The sequence below is a fragment of the Sorex araneus genome, chromosome 1 (genome assembly GCF_027595985.1).
Source record: "Sorex araneus isolate mSorAra2 chromosome 1, mSorAra2.pri, whole genome shotgun sequence".
Classification (NCBI taxonomy): Eukaryota; Metazoa; Chordata; class Mammalia; order Eulipotyphla; family Soricidae; genus Sorex; species Sorex araneus.
This window is the reverse complement of record NC_073302.1, coordinates 346,875,654-346,897,474: the sequence shown is the minus strand read 5'-3', so window position 1 is coordinate 346,897,474 and position 21,821 is coordinate 346,875,654. Positions and strand designations below refer to the sequence as shown.

At 49.5% G+C, this 21,821-nt stretch overlaps 1 protein-coding gene across 1 annotated transcript in view; it reads right to left on the bottom strand.

The window, feature by feature from the left end:
- The window catches only part of PPP2CB (protein phosphatase 2 catalytic subunit beta), a 43,313-nt gene extending 29,229 nt beyond the window's left edge, over nucleotides 1–14,084 (bottom strand). The window contains exon 1 of the mRNA XM_055143530.1: nucleotides 13,887–14,084. Coding sequence (XP_054999505.1) covers nucleotides 13,887–13,988 — 102 coding nt within the window. The 5' untranslated portion in view covers nucleotides 13,989–14,084. The remainder of the gene's footprint in view (nucleotides 1–13,886) is intronic.
- Nucleotides 14,085–21,821: the final 7,737 nt, after the last annotated feature.

The following is a 21,821-nucleotide window of genomic DNA, read 5'->3' as shown; positions in this document are numbered from 1 at the left end:
TATGCAATCTGAAAAGACAGTCGGAATGCCAATGGTGCTCTTTAAAATCGCTGTCCGTGGCCAGGGAGACAGCTCAGAGGGTGGGGTGCATGCTCTGCATGCTGAGCCCAACACACCCCAGCCCCCACCCCCAGCAACGCGGGTGCTGCCCAGAGAGGAATAGAAAGGGAGGGCTCAGGCAGGCCCAGGTTCTCCGCCAACAGCGCCTGGGCACCCGAGACTCACTGGGCGCAGCCTGTGAGCTCAGCAGCCCTGCAGGCTCTGAGCAGCAAGACACCCTCAGACCCTGGCAGCAACTGCCAGCCCAGTGGGCTGAGCAGGGCTGAGCAGCACCAAGAATGACCCTGCCTCCCCTGAGCACCATCTGGGAGATCCAAAGGAACAACAACAACAACAAATTCTTTTTGAAGTGGTTATCTCTAGATAGCATTTATTCAGGGGGCTGAGCAGTACTCAGGGGTTCCTCGTAACTAGGAGCTCCAGTAACCAAAGGCTGGGGCTGCACCCTGGGCTCCCACAGGAAAAGCACGTGCTCTGTCAGGGCCTCTGGGCCATCTTCCCAGCACAACTATTCAAGGAACAAAAATATTTTCAATGCAGATTCTAAGACATGGCTCGGTATCCCACAAGAGTAAACCACATACCCTGCCCGTCCCAGCTCTGGGCTTGATCCCCAGTACCATGCAGCCTGCCCTCCCCCTCCTCATGGAGCCTTGTGGGAGAGTGCGGGGGAGCGGCGCCATAATGAATGAACACAGAAACGCCTATCTGCCCAAAACACGATAATCCACTTCTCAAAGTTAAGAAACCTGCACTTTCTCGTGAATGTGCATGCCCACCTGTGCTCAGGCTGTGAGCAGTGGGAGGGCCTGGGAAGCAAGCCTGGGCCAGACACCTGTGAGGCCAATGTCCTATCTCTGCACAATCACTCTGGCCCATGAGAAACCTGAATTTTAGTTTTGATTCCCAAGTGATTATTTTTTTTTCCACTTTTTTTGGGTCACACCCAGCGATGCACAGGGGTTACTCCTGACTCATACACTCAGGAATTACTCCTGGCAGTGCTCAGGGGACCATATGGAATGCTGGGTAGGCCACTTACCCTGCACACGGCCAGGCTCACACATGGTCCCCCAAGCCCACCAAAAGTGGTCCCTGAGAGCAGGACTGGGAGTGAACCCCGAGCACTGCTGGGAGGGCCGTACCCCTCCACTCTCCCCAAAGGGCTAGTTCCTGCTTCAGGAGCTAGCTAAGAAGACACTTAAATAAAATCAAAACAAACAAATAATGAATACAACAAATAAATTGGGAAAATACCCTCACATCCTGTTGCATAACATTGGCTTGTCCCTGTTTCTCCCCAGGTCTCCCACCACAGTGCTCCTGAGGCACACCACTTCCATCAGGCACTCCTACACTGCTTTTCTTTTTCCTTTATGTCATTTGCATGGTTTTCCTACCCATATTTTCTTTATTCTTCACTACAGGGTTATTTCTCATTTGTTTACTGTACACTGAAGTTCTTTTCATAAGATCTGTTCTGAATTAGAAAGATAATATGTAGTAAGAAATTAACCACACCAAAGAAGAGAGCAGTCCTTCCCCTAGCTGCTAGCTGCGACCCACAGGCCCAAGTGAGTCTCTCCCTGGGACTCTAACTACATTAACAGTCAATAACGGGGTGTGTGACAGGGCAACCCACTACCAGTTTGGACCCGAGGAAGTGGAGATTTCTAAGGTCCTAGCAACTCTTCCTGAACTACTGTTCCCCTCTCTTCTCTTAGTCGATTCCGCCCATCTGTGATCCTTTCCTGAAACAAGCCGTACTGCAGGACAGTGAGTTCTGAGAGCCCGCTGCACTTACCAGGGGCCCAGAGGCGAGGGTAGCCTTGGGAACTGCGCCCTCTGACTTCTGACCCCACCTGTCAACTCTGAACACTTGGAAGGCCTTTTCTGAGGGCAGGGAAGTGGTTCCCAACAGCCTGTTCTATCAACTTATCATCCTCTCTCCTGCTCCTTAGCCCCAGCACCTGGAACAAGGCCTGGTGTATCAAAGCGCAACTGCAGATTCTCGAATAAATGATGTTAAAGATGCAGTGGCAGTCGGCAACCATTGTTCTGTGCTTTCTCATTTCCCACAGGAAAAAGAGCCTCGTTTGTTTCTAAAGCCAGAACAAGTCTGCGCAGAACCAATTCTGAATATTCCTTATACAGGATATAAATTTCAACAGAATATCTTCCAGAAGTAGATTTCAAAAACTAAAGGAAAAAACCTAAAGTAAAAGAAACTTTGTCACTATTGTCCTTTCTAAAACAATGAAGGGTGGGACTGGAGTGATATAGTACAGCGGGTAGGGTGTTTGTCTTGCACTAAGCCAATTCGGATTCAACCCTTGGCATCCCATATGGTCCCCTGGGCACTGCCAGGTATGGCCACTCCTTCCAAGTAAATGAAAAAATGATAGGGGAGGGGGAGAGAGTGGGTGAGAGAAAGAGAAAGGGGGAGGGAGAGACAGTGGTTAAGGTATTTGACCACTTGCATACAGCCAACCCTGGCACCACAAACATATGGTCCTGAGAACTACTGGGTGTACTCCTCCTTCACCCCCCAAAATGAAAGAGTTGGAGAGCAAGTAGAAGGGTAAGGCTTTTGCCCTGCATGTCGCTAACCTCAGTTCAATCTCTGCACTTGCAAGTGGCCCCCAAAGCACCACCGGGAGTAGCCTCTGAGCACCGCTGCTCTGGGCCCAACCCTCCCTTCCAAACAAAATAATTAAGAGTTGGGGTGGATCAGATAAATTCGGAGCTGCTGAGAGTGAAGCAGACCCTCTGCGCCTAAAGACTTTGATTCCAGAGACCTAACACATTTGGGCATCCAGCGCAGCTTCTAATAGCAATGCACTGGGACTGCGAACTGGGCTGCAACTCTGTGCTGCCCAGGGGTGGATCTTTCCTCCCCACCCTGTCTTCCTGCACGGAAAATGGCGGTGGCGGCAGCTTCCACATGGCAGGCGCCATCTTCTAAGACTCCTAACCCAGAGGTATTAGATTTTTACACTTGGGGCTCCTAGGGAATTATGGGAAGTGGGTGTAACTGGCACGCCCTCGGCCCAGATAAATTCGGAGCTGCTGAGAGTGAAACGGACCCTCTGCGCCTAAAGACTTTGATTCCAGAGACTTCTTACAGCAATGCACTGGGACTGAGAGCTATGCAATTTCTGGCAGAATTTTCCCTGGACTTTATACAGAAATCCAAAACCGCGCAGACGCTGCTGCATCTGTGCGACTAAACATCTATAATTGTCAGCAATGTGAAACAGTTCCTTTTTAACAGGTCTGACTTGGGGGGAAACTCCAAATAATAACAGTGAGTTTTTGTTGAAATACTGAAGGTTATTAATGTAGCAGCCACTTCTCTGGACTGTGAACTAAGCTAAAGCCCCACGCCGGCCGAGAAGATGAAATATCCCTCTTTCCAGGTTGTTTCCCATTTTCAGGGAGAAACGCGGCGTGGCGTACACCATTCTATGAGCCGCGGGAAGGGGGATGAGGGGGAGAAAAAAAAAAGGAAAAGGAAAAAGGAAAAAAAAAGAGTTATGTACTTGGAGCAGTGGGGCTACATATCTCTTCATTCTCAGCCATGGAAAACTAATTATCAAATGCTTCCCTGGTAGTAGGGCTGTCTTTCTTGGATGGAAACTCTAACAACAATAGTGAGTTTTGTGTTGAAATATGGAACGTAATCAAGGTAAAGAGAAAATGAAGTGAAATTCATCAGTTATACAGTCGGGGATGGGGGGGTGGGGGCGGGGGGTATACTGGGGTTTTTGGTGGTGGAATATGGGCACTGGTGAAGGGATGGGTGTTTGAATATTGTATAACTGAGACATAAACCTGAGAACTTTGTAACCTTCCACATGGTGATTCAATAAAAAGTTAAAAAAAAAAAAAAGAGTTGGGGTGGGTAGAGAGAACCTGCCTGCAGTCATGAGGCCACAAGCGTGGTCCCCAAATGCTGTTCCACATGGACTGGAATCCTGGCGGCACTGCAATTTATGACCTCCAGTGTGATCCAAGCATGCAAGAGCACTACAGCCACAAGTGAGAGTCAGTCACCACAAAGGAAGAGCAAACTCAAACCGCAGCCTCACTGCACTTTGCACTTAAGTAAAAATCCAACTCAATAATGAAGTCAATTCTCCCCTCCCCATCCCTCTCTCAAAACAAATAATTTTTTTAGGCCACACCCAGCGGTGCTCAAGGCTTACTCCTGGCTCTGTTCTCAGGGATCACTTCTGAATGCTTGAGGGACCATATGGGGTTTCGGGAATTAAACCCAGCTTGGCCACATGCAAGGCAAACACCCTATCTACTGTACCACAGCTCCAGCCCCAAAGCAAAATGACTTAAAAAAAAAATTCCCCTTCCCCTACTTTTTTATTCACACCCAGCAATGCTCAGGGGTTACCCTGTCTCTGCACTCAGGAATTACTCCTGGCAGTGCTCAGGGGACCATATGGGATGCCATGGATTGAACCCAGGTTGGCTAAACGCAAAGAAAACACCCTACCCGCTGTAGTATTGCTCTGGCCCGGCAAAATGGCTTTTAAATAAAATATTACTTGATCTATCTTTAGTGGAAATGTGCTTTTTGTTGAACTACATCCCAGTGCCAGTAATCTCAGGTTGCATCAAGATGAAAGATGGTCACTTAACTCTGCTGATGACAAGTACTTCAAAGCACAGACGCCAAGGAACAACAAATGCCCTGAGCTCTACACAGCAATCCAAGTCTGAGCTTGGATCATTACTCTCTGGAAACAATCTGAAACGCACAGATCTCAACCCACCCCGAGTTAACAGGACTCGAGAGAAATTCAAGAGCTGAAAAGCTCTAACAGGAACTGCCAGTGACCTCTGGTCACCAACCCAGGGCAAGCAGAGGACCCCATGGACTCAGGGGAGGCTCTGTGACAAAAGTGACGGTGGTGCAAGCATGAGGCCACCCAAACGTGCTGACGGTGGTTCTGGCAGCTCTAGCACACAGCCAGATGTGTACAAGCACTGACACTCAAGTCAGGACACCCCAGAGAGCCAGGGCCAGAGGGTGAACGTGTGTGGCTCCAGTCGCCCAGCGCTGGGCAGCAGCCAGCCAAGTGGACAGCGAAGGGAAGGCCAAACATACAAGGGATGGAGCCAGCAAGTCACCTTTCAGAGTCAGGCACCAGTGGGGTCACCATCAGGCTCTCTCTTGGCCTGGGGCCTTTCCAGGACTGTCTTCCAAAGAAGCTCCCCAGCTTCTCTGCTTCAAACGTGGGCTTCTTCAGGAGCTCCCTTTTCTATTGTTTTTTTTTTTTGGGGGGGGGGAGAAGAGTGCTCACACCCAGCAATGCTCCTGGCGCTGTTCTCAGAGAATCCTGTACAGAATGCCAGGGATCAAACCCGAGTTGGCCTTGGTCATGTGCAAGCTAAGGGCTTGCTAAGAGGCTCCCTGGTGCGGGTGAAGAGGTGGGCAAGTCTTTGCCACAAATCTCATAAAAGCAATCACAACCACTCTCCTTGAATCAATTTTCTGTGCCTACTGGGTCATGGGACTGGAGTGATAGCACATCAGGTAGGGCATTTGCCTTGCACATGGCCAACCTGGATTCGAGTCCTTCATCCCTCTCGGAGAGCCCGGCAAGCTACCGAGAGCATCTAGCCTGACGACAGAGCCTGGCAAGCTCCCTGTGGCGTATTCGATATGCCAAAAACAATACAAGTCTCACGATGGAGACGTTACTGGTGCCCACTCGAGCAAATCGATGAGCAACGGGATGACAGTGCTACAGTGACACAGGGTCATGATTTCTATGTCCCACAAATGCAGTGGGCTTAGGAGTGCTGAATGGAAGGCCTCTTCCCAATCGGACTGCCGCAGTTATTAGGAAAACCAACACAGAAAAACTGAAGCAAATAATAACGGCAGCCTTGACTTCAACAAGTGCTTTACTCATGGTCTGTTGTTATTATTAGTTTTGGGGGCATACCCCTCAGTGCTCAGGGCTTACTCCTGGCTCTGTGCGCAGTGATCTCTCCTGGCAAGGCTCAAGGGACCATATGGGATGCTGGGGATCGAACCTGGGTTGGCACCATGCAAGGCAATGCCCTCCCCACTGTGCTATGGCGCCGGCCCTACTCTTGTTTTTCTGACCGTGGAGCACATCCTGGGAGACTGAAGTCAGTAACTTGTCGGCAGCTTCTGCCCTGAACACAGCAAGTAATCAGCATGAATTTTCTAAATGCATCTTCACCATTCTGCAAGTTCATTTAAAAAACACATCGTTTTTTGAGGGCCAAATCTGGCAAGGAACCATGCAGTACAGGGCTGAACATGGGTCCCCTCCATGTGAAGCGTGCACTTGGCCTCCTGAACCATCTTCCTGGCCACTCCTAGAGTTTAGTGCATGTGACTAGGACATCTGTCTCTCCGTAGGGCTTTGGGTCACACCTGGCAGTGTGTGTGAACACACTTAAGGAACATGTGCTGCCAGGGGCTGGCCCCGAGGTTCCCACAGGCCAGTCTGCACCAGAACACTGAACCATCTTTTGCCCGTTTTCCCTCTAATATTTCTTGATGGGAAGTGGGGTAGGGCAGGGAGTTGTCTGTTGGGTTCTAGGACCACATTCAGCTGTGCTCAGGGATCACATGCAATACCAGAAAATCATACGTGGTACCAGGGACAAAACAAGGGCCAGCCGTAGACAAAGCAAGTGCCTAAGCTGCTTCGCATCAATCTCTCTAGCGCCTTGTCAGGGAGTCTGGGGTCACATCGGGCAACGGTGCTGGGGATCTGAACCAGGTCACAACCACCAAGGCTCAGGTACACGAGGCAAGAATCTTACCTCTGTACTCTCTCTCTCTGCCCCCCCCCACCCCCTCCTTTTCTTTCTTTCTGGGTTCTGGGTTACACCCAGGGATCACTGCTTGGCAGGGTTTTGGGCGGCCATACGGGAACCCAGGGATTGAGCCTGGGTCAGCTGCGTGCAAGGTGGGTGGTCCTACCTGGGGTGCTATTATTCCTGCCCCTCCCCCCCCCGCGTTTCTCAAGGAAGACATAGCTGGTGCTTTCACACCACACCAATCTTTCTTAGAGAACACTTTCTTCTTGGCTCTCTTTTGTCACCTTTGGTACGGTGCCTTTTTTTCCCTGACCATCAGATGCTACTATTCAGAGAACCAAAGGTCTGTGAAAGTTACCAATATTTTCCTGGTTTTAGGACCACACTTGGCAGTACTTAGGGGACCAAGTAGTGGCACCAGGAACAAACTCAGGGACTTACACCTTTAAGGTCACATCTCTGGACCTAAGCAAGTGATTTTAAAGGACCAAGATTAGGTTTATATTTCACTAGATTCACATGAAAGAGAATTATAAGAAAAGAAAAACTAACCAAGGCTGGGGATATAGCTCAGCGGTAGAACCCATTTTTATGTATATGAAGTCCTTGGCTTTATCCCCTACATGTAAACAGAAAGGTTCAACATTCTAAAGTAGAGGTTGGAGTGATACACGATGGCCATGGCGCTTGTCTTGCGCACAGCTTCTTTCCCAGCAGCACCTACGGTTCCCCGAGCCCCATCAGGAGTGATTCCTAAGTGCGGAGCCAGGAGTAAGCTCTGAGCAGAGGCAGGTGGGGCCCCACACAAACAAAACCCTTTAGAGCCAGGAGTACAGTTCAGTGCTAGAGCAGATGACTCCGATATCATACATGTTAGACTATATTTGTGATTATAATTCCATTTTCCTTAGAAAAACAAAACTCAAGGGGCAACAGCACAGTGGCTACGGCATTTGCCTTACATGAAGCCGACCTGAGCACTGCCAGGAATGGCCTGAAAACAAAATAAACAACCCACAAAATTCAGAAAATAGATGTGGTTTATGTGTCTACAATGAGCTGGAGTGATAGCACAGCGGTTGGGCGTGTGCCTTGCATGCGGCCGACACGGGTTCAATTCCTCCGCTCCTCTCGGAGAGCCCAGAAAGCTACCGAGAGTATCTCGCCCGCACGGCAGAGCCTGGCAAGCTACCTGTGGTGTATTCAACATGCCAAAAACAGTAACAAACAAGTCTCACAATGGAGATGTGTCCCCTCGAGCAAATTGATGAGCAACAGGATGACAGTGACAGTGTCTACAATAGTGATTATTTGGCCATTTAGTTGCTATGGGGCCAGGACTGAACTCGGGGCCTTGAACGTGCTCAGTAAACACTCCACCGTGTGAGGCTCCTCCCAAGCCCTCAGCATCAACTTTAACTTTAATTTTTGCTATTTTTACTTTATTTTACCAAAGAAGAATTTTATTTACCCAGCTTTTCATAGCATTTGTCCTGAAGAAAGACTGAAAGAAAACATTCTGCAAGATCTTCAAGCCAGAACAAAAGGCATATGCTGTAAGTAAAACTAGTTCACATGAAGAAAAATTTATAATGTAAATATCTTCATTTTTTTCCTATTGATAAAATTTTTGGGTGTGTGTGGGGGGGAGGGTACACCCAGCAGTGCTCAGGGCCTACTCTGTGTTCAGAGATCAATTCTTTCCATGCTCAGGGAGCCCAAATCAGTGCTGAGGATCAAGCCAGGGCCTACCATGTGCAAGGCAAGTGCCTTCATCCCTGTACTATCTCTCGGGACCAGTGACAAGTATTATTTAAAACAATATACATATACTCAGTTGATAAATGATGACCTGGTCTTAAAAGTTTTTCTATTATTAGCTAGCCTATGCTGGTCTGGTTTAGGTTTTGTTTGTTAACTAAGGACAGAGCGACTTCAGGACTACTAATAGTACTCTGGTTATCAGAATAGGGTTCTATCTTCATACTTTATGGTAATCAGAGGTTCTGGGCCACACCCAGTTGCATAGGAGCTGCACCTGGGCCTCCTGAATGTGAAATATGCGCTCAGGCCGTCCAGCTATCACTGTGGCTCCAGGCTTATTTTTTTTTATTTTTCTTGCTTTTCGGGTCACACTCAGCGATGCACAGGGGTTACTCCTGGCTCAACACTCAGGAATTACTCCTGGTGGTGCTGGGGGAATCATATGGGATGCTGGGAATCGAACCCGGGTCGGCCGCGTGCAAGGCAAACGCCCTACCCACTGTGCTATCGCTCCAGCCCCAGGCTTAGCTTTTTGTGATATTCCACCAAAGAAAATCCACAAGAGGGGTTGGAGAGATGGCACAGCTACTCTACTGTAAGGTGTGTGCTCACACATGACTGCCCAGGGCTAAGGACAGAGCCAGGAGTAAGTCCAGAGCACTGCAGAGTGTGGCTCAAAACCACAAAAAGGAAAATCCAAAAGATCTTTCATAATTCACACGAATCAATTATTCATTTTAACCAGGTTCTCATTTTCATTAAGATGGTTTTAGGCATTCAAGAATTTAACATGCTGTTTCCTACTAATGATGTAACTGCCCACAGAGCTGAACTGACCATGGCAGGGGCCTGGGTGGGAGTGGGGTGAACTGATGGATGGTGTGGTGTTTGCACACTGTGTGCATGAAACCACGGCATTAACAATATTATAAATCATAGTACCTAAAAAAAATTTTTTTAAAGAAAGAAATAATATTGTAAAGCTATTTCTACTACTTCAAGGCTGAGGTTAAGATGAAGAAAGGGCTGGGGCAACAGTACAGAGGGTAGGGTGTTTGCCTTGCACACGGCTGACCCAGGTCCAATTCCCAGCATCCCATATGCTCGAAGAGTAATTCCTGAAAGCAAAGCCAAGAGTAACCCTTGTGCATCTCAGGGTGTGACCCAAAAAGAAAACAAAATTGAAGAAATATATCCATGTATGTATGTATTCTAAAAAAAGTCTCAATTTTCTTCATTAGAATAAAGATCTGCTCACATACAAACGGGCTAGATTTACCTTTGTACTACAAAGAGTCAGACTGGGACTGGGCCTCTCCACCCAGACCCATTTTCCAGGAGCTTGGTAGCCACACCCACAAACTGCCTGCACCCTCCCCCAGCCGTGCAATCACATCAAGATCCAGAGACTATAAAACCAAGCTCCTGGAGGAGAGGGACAGAGAGTCTCTTGCCCCCGCGCCTGGCTGTCTTCACCGGGGACCCCTCAGAGCGGGGTGGGTTGAGTTTCTACCCCTGGAGCAGAACCCTAGCAGACAAAGACCTCCGGAACCCAGCCAGAGCCATGCTCAAGGCCCCTCTCCACGTTCTCAGACAAGCCTCATGCATGAAGGAACCGGCAGAGGAAGCCAGGTATGCGGGACCAGGGGCTGACATCGTCAAGCCTGCTCGGATCGGGACAGGGCCTCCTCCACCCAGACCCCCCCATTTTCCAGTAGCTTGGCAGCCACACCCACAAACTGCCCCTGGCGCTGTGTAATCCCTTCAACAGCCAACATCCAGAGACTAAAACAACTCTCCCGGAAGTGCTCGACCTCTTATAACCTAGTTCTCCCTCTCAGAGAACCTGGTAAGGTACTGAGAGCAAAGAGCATCCTGTCCGCACAGCAGAGCCTGGCAAGCTCTTGGTGGCATATTTGATATGCCAAATATAGTAACAATTATGGGTCTCATTCCCCTGATCCTGAAAGAGCCTCCAATGTTGCACCGCTGGGAAGAACAAGTAAAGAGAGGCTGCTAAAATCTCAGGGCTAGGACGGATGGAGACGTTACTGGTGCCCGCTCAAGCAAATCGATGATCAGCGGGATGACAGTGATACAGTGATACTACAAGGAGTCCTCACTGAAGTGCTTTAGTATAAAATAAAACTTTTCAGGCCAAAAAACAAATTTTTTACTCTTGTTGAGACTCTACCAAGAGTTAAATATCGTTCCAGTTACAGAATGTCCTGAACAGTGACAGACCGGCTCTCGAGGCACACAATCTTTCAGAGTCGCAGAGCGGCTGACTGCGAGGCCAGAATGACTTGAGGGCAGATCTCTTTCCACACAACCAGTTGCAGAGGCTGGGCTGCAAATTTAAGTAAATGTCAAGAGACAGACTTCTCAGCAGATATGCCTTGTTATTTTATGAAAATGACTTTTTTTCTAGACAGAAATTAACCCGACCCCAGTCCAACTGATCTACATACTCTGAACTTGTTTTGGGATCTGGGGGGTAGACACGGCAGGGTGGTACTATCCCCCCAGACCTCACACCCATCTTTTTAGTGGTTATTCTCTTATCAGCATCATATGCATTCTATATTTTTCTGCCACTGCCTCAAACTACCTCAGTGCCTTTACAAACCATTATAACTTCGGTTTCAATTTTAGCTGACTTGCTCAGTTTTTAGGCCATCTGAGAAAAGGAGTTTAATTCTGGGGAAAATCTAGCCACATAATTTACCTTTGTTTCCTGGAATCCAATAAGTCATGTTTAAAAACAAAACAAAACTGAAAAACCAAAACCTAGAGGGCTGGGGAGGGAGAGACAGTATAGTGGACAGGGTTTTTATTTGCTTCAAATGAGGCTGACCCAGGTTCAATCCTGGCACCCCATATGGTCTTCCTGACATCATCAGCAGAAATCCCTGAGCACAGCCAAGTGTGGCTCAAAAAAACCAAACCAAACCAAAACGGCCACTTAGAATCTAGTCTCTCTCACACACACACACACACACACACACACACACACACACACTCTTTATATAATCAGGTTTACATAATGAGCTTTGTTTTCCCCATGTTCCTCTGGTCTGCCACTGGCCTCTCCAGTTGGAATAGGGGTCACCTCTAGAGAACCTTAAGGTCGCTCACAGTGCAGATGTGCTGGCAGCCCCAAAGTTTGAAACGTCACTGCTTGGATGCCACCCCAGCTAACCCCAGCAGGGGCTGAACTTGGGGATGCCCAGAATGGGTGCTCAGGGGCTGACTAGTCCAGCTTCTATGGGGGCAGCAGTTGGTATTAGGTTGACCCAATGAGGAAAGAGTTTCTTTACCAAATCGCAAATGATCCCAGTACTCAGTTCTTCATAGAGCAGAGACCACAAAAATAATGAAAACTGCAGTTGTCAGGGTTAAAGTCACCATACTATCACCGATGTACGCTGACAAGAGAGAAATTAGAGCCACATATTCGTTCTGCATCTTCTTTCAAAAAAAACACGCCATGGTAGACTTCAAATAAGATCCAGCAGCTACTTTTGAGTTTAGATTTTCCTAATTTAAACTAAGTGCTTATTTCTTGTTTGGAATCACACCAGGAGATGGCAAATTTCCTCTGTCCTGTACGTAGGTAAGGAATCAGAGGAGCAAAAATGGAGCCAGGGTTGGCAGACAGGCTGAGCGCCAGGGTTCAGTGCAAACAGTGGAGTATGAAGAAAAGGCGGCTAACGGAGGAAGGGCCGAAGACAGGGCCTCATCACCAGGAGGCAGCAACACTTGGCCCTGCTCTCAAGAGTGGGAAGGGGGACACTCGCAGACACTCCACTGCTTTGTCCACCAAGGGGTTAAGTCAGTGAAATAAATGTTCACCTAAAAATCCATGTTTAGGGCCACAGAGATAGTACATCAGGTAAGGCAGCCGCCTTGCCTGAAGTCGACCCCGTTCCAGCCCTGTACCACCTACGGCCCCCTGAGCAGGGCTAGGAGCGGCCCCAAGTGACAACCTAAAAATTCACGGTCACTGGATAAATTCAAGTACTCAGGGGCTGGAGTGACAGCACAGCGGGTACGGCGTTTGCCTTGCACGTGGCCGACCCGGGTTCGATTCCCAGCATCCCTGAGCACGGCCAGGAGTGACCCCTGAGCATCGCTGGGTGTGACCCTAAAAGAAAAAAAAATTCAAGTACTCAAAGAAAAAGGTGGATAAGAATACAGCTTTTTTTTTCTGGGGGGGGGGGGAGAGATAATGGAACTTAAAAACAAAGAGCCAGCTTTACTCTGTCTAGGAGGTCCCAAGGATTAGTAGCCCGATTCATTTAGCAGCTGAAAGAAAAACAATCTCTTCACAAATACCAAAAATTCCCTCATACTAAGACCCAACTGAGATTAAGTAACGAGTACGGTGTTCTTGGGAGGGTCCACTTGAAAACCACTAGTGAAAGGGAAAACTCAATTCCACTGACTTTGTGAGGCCGGACCCCAGTACCGTGGGGCAGGGCACAGGCTCCTTGCAGTTCACCGGGCATCCCCAACGGTGTCCTGGGCCCTGCCGGAAGTGATCCCTGCCCGGCAGGCCAGGGAGGAGCGCTGGGTACCACCAGATGCGGCCCCAAACGGCGGCGAACGAGGTCGGCCGTCAACTTGGCCCAAGGCTTCAACCGAGGCCAGTCCCGTGCTCCCGCGGAGGGCCTGCCTCGGCTCAGCTCTGGGACGCGCGCCCTAGGAGGAGCTTCTCCTACTGCCAGAGAGAGGGCGGGAGCGGGGCGCCCGGCGCGGGGGGGGGGGGGGGGCGGCGATGGGGGAGGGGGCGCGGGGGGCGGGGATGGGGGGACGAGGGAGCGGGGCGAAGCGGGCGCGGGGACAGGGGGTGCGGGGGGGCGGGGCCGGGGACACAGGATGATGAGGGCAAGGGGCCCGGGCGCCGGGCCCGGGGGCGCGGGGTGAAGCGGGGCCGGGGGGCGGGGCTGAGACGGGCGGGGGCCGGCGCCCGCGGGCCCGTGTCCGCCCAGGGGGACCCGCCGAGGGTAGGGAAGCCGGCCGGGCCCCCGCAGGCCGCACTGCACTCGCCCCCCGAGTTCCCTCCGCTTCCCGGGGACGCCCGCCCGGCCGCGACCCCGACTCTGAGGCGGACCAAGTCTCCCCCCAACTCCCGTCCCGGGCGCCCCAGACCCGGTCCGCGTCGGTTGGCGCCGGGCCGCGGCGGGGCGGGGCGGGGCAGGGGGCGGCGGGGGGCGGGGGCGCGGGGCGGGCCTCACCTTCTCGCACAGCGTCCGCACCTGGCCCTCGCCCAGCTGCTTGCACTCGTGCAGCTGCTCCACCCACTGGTCCAGCTCCTTGGCGAAGGCCTTGTCGTCCATGGCGGCGCCCCCGCCCGCCGCGCGCCCCCCGCCCCGCGGGAGCTGCCCGACGCGGCGCGGTGCCCCAGGCGCGGCCCACGCAGCCCGGCCCGCCCTCCGCGCTTCCGCCCGCGCCCGGGCACTTCCGCCGGGAGGAGGCGAGCGCGCCGCTCGGGGCCGCCGCCGTGCTGGGCGCCGCAGCGCCTCCGCGAGGCTCGGAGGAGGAACGCCCGCTCTTCCCGCTGCCCACTCCCCCTCTCCCCCACTCCCTGCCAGCCCCTCCCAGGGGCTCCCTTCAGCGCCCTCTTTGTGTTGGGCTTGTTCGTTTGTTTTTAAATTCGAATGATGCATTTACTTTATTCACTCCAAACTGCTACCATTTGAAGTTTTTTGAATTTTTAAGTTAATTTTATTTTTGGAAGTAGTTAATGATAGGGCTGGAGAGATAGCACAGCGGGTAGGACGTTTGCCTTGCACGCGGCCGACTGAGGTTCGATTCCTCCGCCCCCCTCGGAGAGCCAGTGCTACAGTTAGTAATAGTTGGTTACGTTTAATACTCAAACAGCAATCCCACCACCATTACATCTTCCCACCAAAATATTTTGGATGTTTCCGTCCCAAGCCCCAAACCCTGCCCCAAAGCAGAACCGAAATAATTTGTTTTGTATTATTTTTTACGAATAAACTTCAGCGCCTCTTTGGCTGGCATCTTGTCCTCTGCAGGGCTTAGTCTCCTGCAGGGCTTTCTCAGGGAAAATTGGGAAGCTTGAGTCTTTCCTAGACAACATTGTCGACTCAGACCTTAGCACTCTCTGGTGCAAATTCTCAATATGTTTGAGTCAATAAATGAGTTATTTCTAGTTTATCTAGCATGGGGTTCAGACAGCTCAAATTTTAGCATCAGAATATTGTTATATGTGTATGTACTACACAAAATGAGAAAGCTCTTATATGTGTATATGTGTGTACACACATTTGGGGGGCCACATCTACCTTACCACGCCCCCAAATGTTACATATATTAATATTTTAAAATACGGTCCAGCCTTTCCCACAAAAAAAGGAAAGAAAAGAACAAGAGAAAGAGGAAGGAAGGAAGGAAGGAAGGAAGGAAGGAAGGAAGGAAGGAAGGAAGCAAGCAAGCAAGCAAGCAAGCAAGCAAGCAATAAAAGTTTACTAAAATTCATTAACCTTTTAGGGGGCCTGAGGATACACCTGGCAGTGCTTAGGGCTTGCTCCTGGCTATGTGCTCAGGAGTCACTCCTAGTGCTCCTCAAGGGTCCATATGAGGTACTGGAGAGCAAAACAGGGCCGGCCTCATGCATGACAAGCACCATACCCGATGTCCTATCTCTCTGGCCCGAGATCATTAACTTTAATTTTGTTTAATTTTATAAATAAAAAGCTGTGACTAAAATTTCAAGTAACACAAAGGATAATGCAAAGAGGTTAATTACAAAAAAAAAAATAGCCGCTTCACGTGCCATTGTACAGCATACAGGGTATTTGCCCCGCACGCTGCCAACTCAGGTTCAATTCCTGGCACCAGTATAGTTCTCCACACTGGCAAAAGTGAGCCCTGGACAGAGCAGAGCCAGATGTGGCCCCCAAACACACAACCCTTCTTTTGGCCATGCAGATGCTCCTTTTGGGGATGGTGACTCCCACTGTCGCTGTGCCGCTAGCTGGCTCCCAGCCTCTCCCATGGGGAGCAGCCTCCATGGTGACCCTCAAAGGAGCTCTCTCCCTGAAGCCTCCTCGGCCGCCATGAACTGAGCCGTAACTGAAAAGTTTTAGTTACCCAGAGTCTCAGGGGCCAGGTCTTGCTAACATGAGGGTGCCCAGGGAATCCTGCTTAAGAGGCCCCTGTCCACTCTGGGAGATTTCCTACGCTTTCCCCTTCTCTAGTCTCTTCAATATTTCCCCCACACACACCGAATTCAGGGGCCAGGGGTGGCAGTTTGCAACTCACCCCTTTGTCTTCCCCCATCATCTCCAACTCAAGTTTAGAAGGACTCTCTGCAGCTAGGAAAAGCTGGGACTGGCCGGGCTGAGGCTTGCCGTTTGGAAGTAACAGCCTCTCACTGGGAGAAGCTGCCCGCTGCATTTATTGGCAGTTGCAGGGTCTTTTGCCTGATGAGACCCTAGACTGGGCTTTGCAGTCTGGCCTCCGTCAACAACTAGTCAGTAGTGCCGTGAAACGCTGTGAAGAGGAATCCTCTTTGACCTTCAGCCTCCTCGCCCCTGTGCCTCTGCTGAGAAACACACCAAGAACACAGTGATGCTTCTCTGTCATTTTCTGTTGACATGAGATGTGCTTGTCTGTTCCTCCATTGCACATGCTCATGTTCTCTCTCATGACTATGTATGTGTTTCCTGGAAAACTAATAGACTATAAATGAGCTGTGATGGCCACTGTCTCTCCGCTGGGCATAAAACCAGAGTCACACCCCTGGCCCCCAATTGCCTCTCTTTGAAGTTTGCTCTCCAGCCCATGCTGGTGGACAAACTAGCTTAAGTGGTTTATTTTTAGTGTTGTTGTTGTTGTTGTTGTTGTTATTGGATCACACCTGATGTTGCTCATTACTCCTGATGGATTCATGTCCTCAGAACAACCATCTCATCTGCATGCTCACAGGAAGGGGTTTCCACAACAAAAGAACAGAGAAGAAAGGGTAGGGTCAGATTCCAAGACCAAGAATGATGGTAGTGCCACAGTCCTATCAGACGTCCAGAGGCGGGCTGACCACACTCTGTTTGGCTCCGGAACATTCAGTGAGGAATTCTCCAGGTGTCTCTGGGGTTGTTTTCCATGGCTAGGCAGCAAGCTTGTGTCAGTCATCTTTGACCAAGAGTCAAGTCATTACTGTGACTGATATTGATGACTATGACGAATAACCACGTAGGACTGGGGCAGATCATCCCCAAAGTTTTCTTATTTTGTTTTTCAGGTCACAGTAGCTCAGAGGACACATTCAACTGAGGCTGCTCAGGGAACCATGTGGGACTGGGGGTCAAACCTGGGCCTCTTACATGCTAAACATGTGGTCAAGCCATTGAAACATGTTCTGGGCCTTTATTTTCCCCAGTTTCAAGATTGTTTTTTTCAGGACTGGAGCAATAGCACAGCGGGTAGGGCGTTTGCCTTGCACACGGCCAACCCAAGTTTGATTCCCAACATCCCATATGGTCCCCTGAGCACCGCCAGGGGTGGTTCCTGAGTGCAGAGCCAGGAGTAACCCCTGTGCACTATCAGGTGTGACCCAAAAAACAAAAAAAAAGGATGTTTTTTCCAGAATCAGAAAAAAAATTAATAAAATGCTCTTGTGACTTGGGATAATGACTGATGGTTAGGTAGAATCTAAAAAACACACTGATGGGGCCACCTAAAGTCAACCCACCAATATTTCTAGAAGGAATCTCCAAGGGAAATAACATCTACAGCTCTGATGCATTGCTGGTGTGTTCATTAACTCTGGCACTGTTACCGGGAGAGTGGAAGGGAGGGGCACCAGACAAACTAGCTGATTTAGTTGGGCATTCAAAATTTTGCCTTCCTTGAAGCCAGAGTGATAATACAATGGATAGTGCATTTGCCTTGTACATGGCCAGCCTAGGTTCTATCCCTGGTATCCTGTATGGTACCCAAGCACCATCAGTAGTAGTTCTTGTGTACAGAGCCAAGAGTAACTCCTGAGCATCACCGGGTTTTGGGGTGTGGCCCCAAAAATGTACAAACACCACCTCCCCCTCCAAAAATTGCCTTCCCAGTCAAAATAGGTGATGGGACCGCTGGGGGTAGGAAATAGCAGGAGATAAAAGGAAGCCCCAGCCAGGCAACTTCTTTCCCATTCACCTGCATCCTGACAGACGGCAGAACAGCGAAGGTGCTTACCACGTGCATGTGGTCCTGGGGCTGGCGACTGAGGCAAGGTGGAGAGACAGGGAGAGAGTCCTAGAGAAACCCAGCAGCAGTTTTTGTACATCAGCAAGGCCCCTCCAGGAACTCAGTCACTGGACAGAGAAAAGTGGAGCGCCAAGCCCAGACCCTCTTCTGCTCCCGGACTGGGGAGGACAGGACCGGGCTGTGGGCATCTGGACCAGGAGGCCTGACTCTGCACATGGGCGAGAGGCCAGGCCTGGACACTGGGGAGGGACCTGACCCATCTCCTGAACTGTATAACAGGCTAGAGTTTCTGAAGCATCTGCATTGATTTTTTTTGTCTGTTTGGGGCCACACCAGGCAGTGCTCAGGGGTTACTCCGGCTCTGCACTCAAGAATCACTCCTGCCAGTGCTCGGGGATCATACAGGATGCTGCTGTCCTGCTACCTCTCTGGATATCTATTTTTGTACGAAAATCTTTTTTTCTGTTTTTGGAGGCATACCTGGCAGTGCTCCTGGCTCTGTGCTCAGGCATCACTCCTGATGGTGCCGGGGACTATTAGGGTGTGAGGGATCGAACCTGGGTCTGCTGCATGCAAAACAAACACCCTATTCACTATATGATCTCTTTGGCTCTGTATGCAAATTTTGGTTGCAATTCTCAAGAACTCAGAGCTCAGAAATAAATTCATTTTTGTGCTAACAATACAACGGGAAAAGTATATAATAAATATCAAGAACCAAACGGGGGCTGGAGCAATAGCACAGCGGGTAGGGTGTTTGCCTTGCACGTGGCAGACCCGGGTTCGATACCCAGCATCCCATATGGTCCCCTGAGCACCCCCAGGGGTAATTCTTGAGTTCAGAGCCAGGAGTGACCCCTGTGCATCGCTGGGTGTGACCCAAAAAGAAAAAAAAGAAATTAAAAAAAAAAGAACTGAACGGATTATTCACTTAAAAATAATGGTTGTTTTTGTTGCAGGCAGATAGAGGAAAGGGCCCCTACAATGAGATTTTTCATGAATAATACCAAGATGATGTTAGCGCAAATATGAATTTATTCCTGAGCTCATGGGTTCTTGAGGATGATATCAAAGATTTGCATGTAAAACGCAGATGCGTAGGAAGTTAAGACTTATTGTTCAGTACAAGTAGGTGGGTCTGGATCTCCATTACAGCATCACTTGCTGTCGCTTGTCCATCCGCTCGCCCTCAGTGTACGATGATCTGCTCTTTCCCCTGTGCCTCTCTGTCCCCCGTGCATATGTCCCCGATCTGCAGCCAGCCTTGTCACCCACACACCGGCTCTGTGTCCCGTCTCTGGACCTCCAGGACAGCATCCCAGTGATTCCCTGCCATTTTGGCCTTTCTCATCTCCAGCCATGGCTACATGCACCTGGGTGAGATCCCTGCAGTCCTGCCGCCTCTGGGTTTAAGTGAGGGGGCAAGGAGCTTCCCAGGGGCTTCATTTTTTTGTTTCCTTTTTGGGTCACACCTGGCGATGCTCAAGGGTTACTCCTGGCTCTGCACTGAGGAATTACTCCTGGAGGTGCTCGGGGCACCATATGGGATTCTGGGAATCAAACCCGGGTCAGCCGCATGCAAGGCAAACTCCCTACCCGCGTGCTATCGCTCCACCTAGGGGCTTCCTTTTATCTGCCACCCTGAGTCGTCCCATTGTCTGGATATTTTTATTTGCCTGGATTGCTTTTTCAGGTGAGCTATATTGAAAATAACCAATTAGATTAGCTCATTCGCCTTGCGCTCCTACAGTATTAATGGGATTTAAAGAAGTTACCAGGCGGACCCAGCCTGCTCCGCGGCCCTGAGCACCCCGGGCTTCCCTCCTCTCCGGACTGCCGGCCGAGTGGCCAGCACGCCACCCCAGCCCGTTGACCGCTGTCCGGTTGTGGGAAAGAGGAGTGGCCTAATCGTCAGGGGCGTGGCCTAAGAAAACTGGGCGTGGCCTCATTACCAGCCGGCACCGCTAACGCGGTGGCAGATAGTTTCCTCAACATCCTATCCAAGACTAACATCCTAGCTATTCACAAGCAGTAGGACAATAAAACACAAGACTTCACATAAGGATTGAAGGAAACATCTCAGTGGGAGACGAGGTTCTACAAGCGGCAAGTAAAAGGGCAACCACTATCCACAATCCTTTTCCGCAACAAAAGGAAACAGGGATACTCATCTTCAAGGGCCCTTTTTCATACCACCACAACAACATGAAGAAACAGCGAAAATCCCCATTGCAAGCAGAGGACGATCAAAGGAGTCCGGAAACCTCAATGGGAGTTTCCTACAAACTTGACCTCTCTGATAAAGAATTCAGAGTTGAAATCCTCAACAAGTTCAATGAACTCAATGCAAAGATGGACAACTTCAAGGAAGACCTGGCAGAAACAATACAACAGATAGCCAACAAAATACGGGAAGAAATGAGAGCAGAAATAAAAAACCTTCAAAAAGAAATGAAGGATTCGGTACATGAAATCAAAAACTCTCTGGCTGCCCTCAACAATAGGATGACTGCAGCCGAAGACAGAATCAGTATGCTTGAAGATGAGCTGCAAGAGGCCTACAGGCAACAACAAACCATGGCAAGAGACCTCAAAATAGCTCTAGCCAGAATCAGAGTCCTACGGGATGATTTCAAGAGGAACAACATTAGAATCATTGGAGTACCAGAAGGACAGGGAACCAACCCCAATTAAAAAGACACAGTCAAACAAATCATTGCAGAAAACTTCCCACAGCTGGACAATGTGGGCATCCAGATTCAAGGCGCCCGAAGAGTGCCAGCTAAAAGAGATCCTAACAGAAAAACCCCAAGACATATCATAGTTACAATGATGGACATCATCCAGAGAGATACTATACTGCAAGGAGCAAGGTCCAAGAAGGAAATCGCATACAAAGGAGCACCGCTTAGACTCACAGCAGATCTATCAGAGGAAACCCTCCAAGCCCGAAGGCAATGGTGGGATATAGTGAAAAAACTCAATGAAATCAACGCTTCACCAAGAATACTTTATCCGGCTAAACTCTCATTCAAACTAGAAGGAATCATACACTACTTTGGGGATAAACAACAGCTCAGGAACTTCATAGACTCAAAACCAAACCTAAAAGAAGCACTAAAGGGGCTATTGTAAGACAAGAACAACCCCTACAAGCACAACAAACCCTTGCACAAAGATGGCACAAAATCCCATAACAATAATCTCCCTTAATGTCAATGGTCTGAATTCACCAATTAAGAGACACAGACTGGCAAAATGGATTCAAAGACTGAACCCAACATTCTGCTGCCTGCAAGAAACACATCTCAATAGCCAGAACAAACACAGACTCAAAGTCAAAGGATGGAAAACAATCCTGCAAGCAAACAACTCCCTCAAGAAAGCTGGGGTGGCTTTACTAGTATCGGACAACATAGACTTCAGGTTGAAAAAGATTAGAAGGGATAGTGAAGGCCACTTTTTATTAATCACGGGATGTGTACATCAGGGAGAAATCACACTACTAAATGTCTACGCACCCAATGAGGGACCAGCTAAATACCTACAACGGCTGCTAAGAGACCTTAAGAAGGACATCTCGAGCAACACAATAGTAGTTGGAGACATCAACACCGCACTGTTTCCTCTGGACAGATCAAGAAGATTAAAACTCACCAAGGAAATACTGGCTTTGAAGGAAGAAATAGAAGAGAGAGGGCTAATAGATCTATACAGGGCTTTATATCCCCAAAAAAAGGAATACACATTCTTTTCCAGTGCACATGGAACATTTTCCAGAATAGACCATGCGCTGGGCCACACAGCATACCTCAACAGAATCAACAAGATAGACATTGTACCAGCTATCTTTTCAGACCATGATGCACTGAAGATAAAACTTAATCGTGGACAGATGCAGAAAACCAAATCAAACACCTGGAAATTAAATAGCTCGATATTGAACA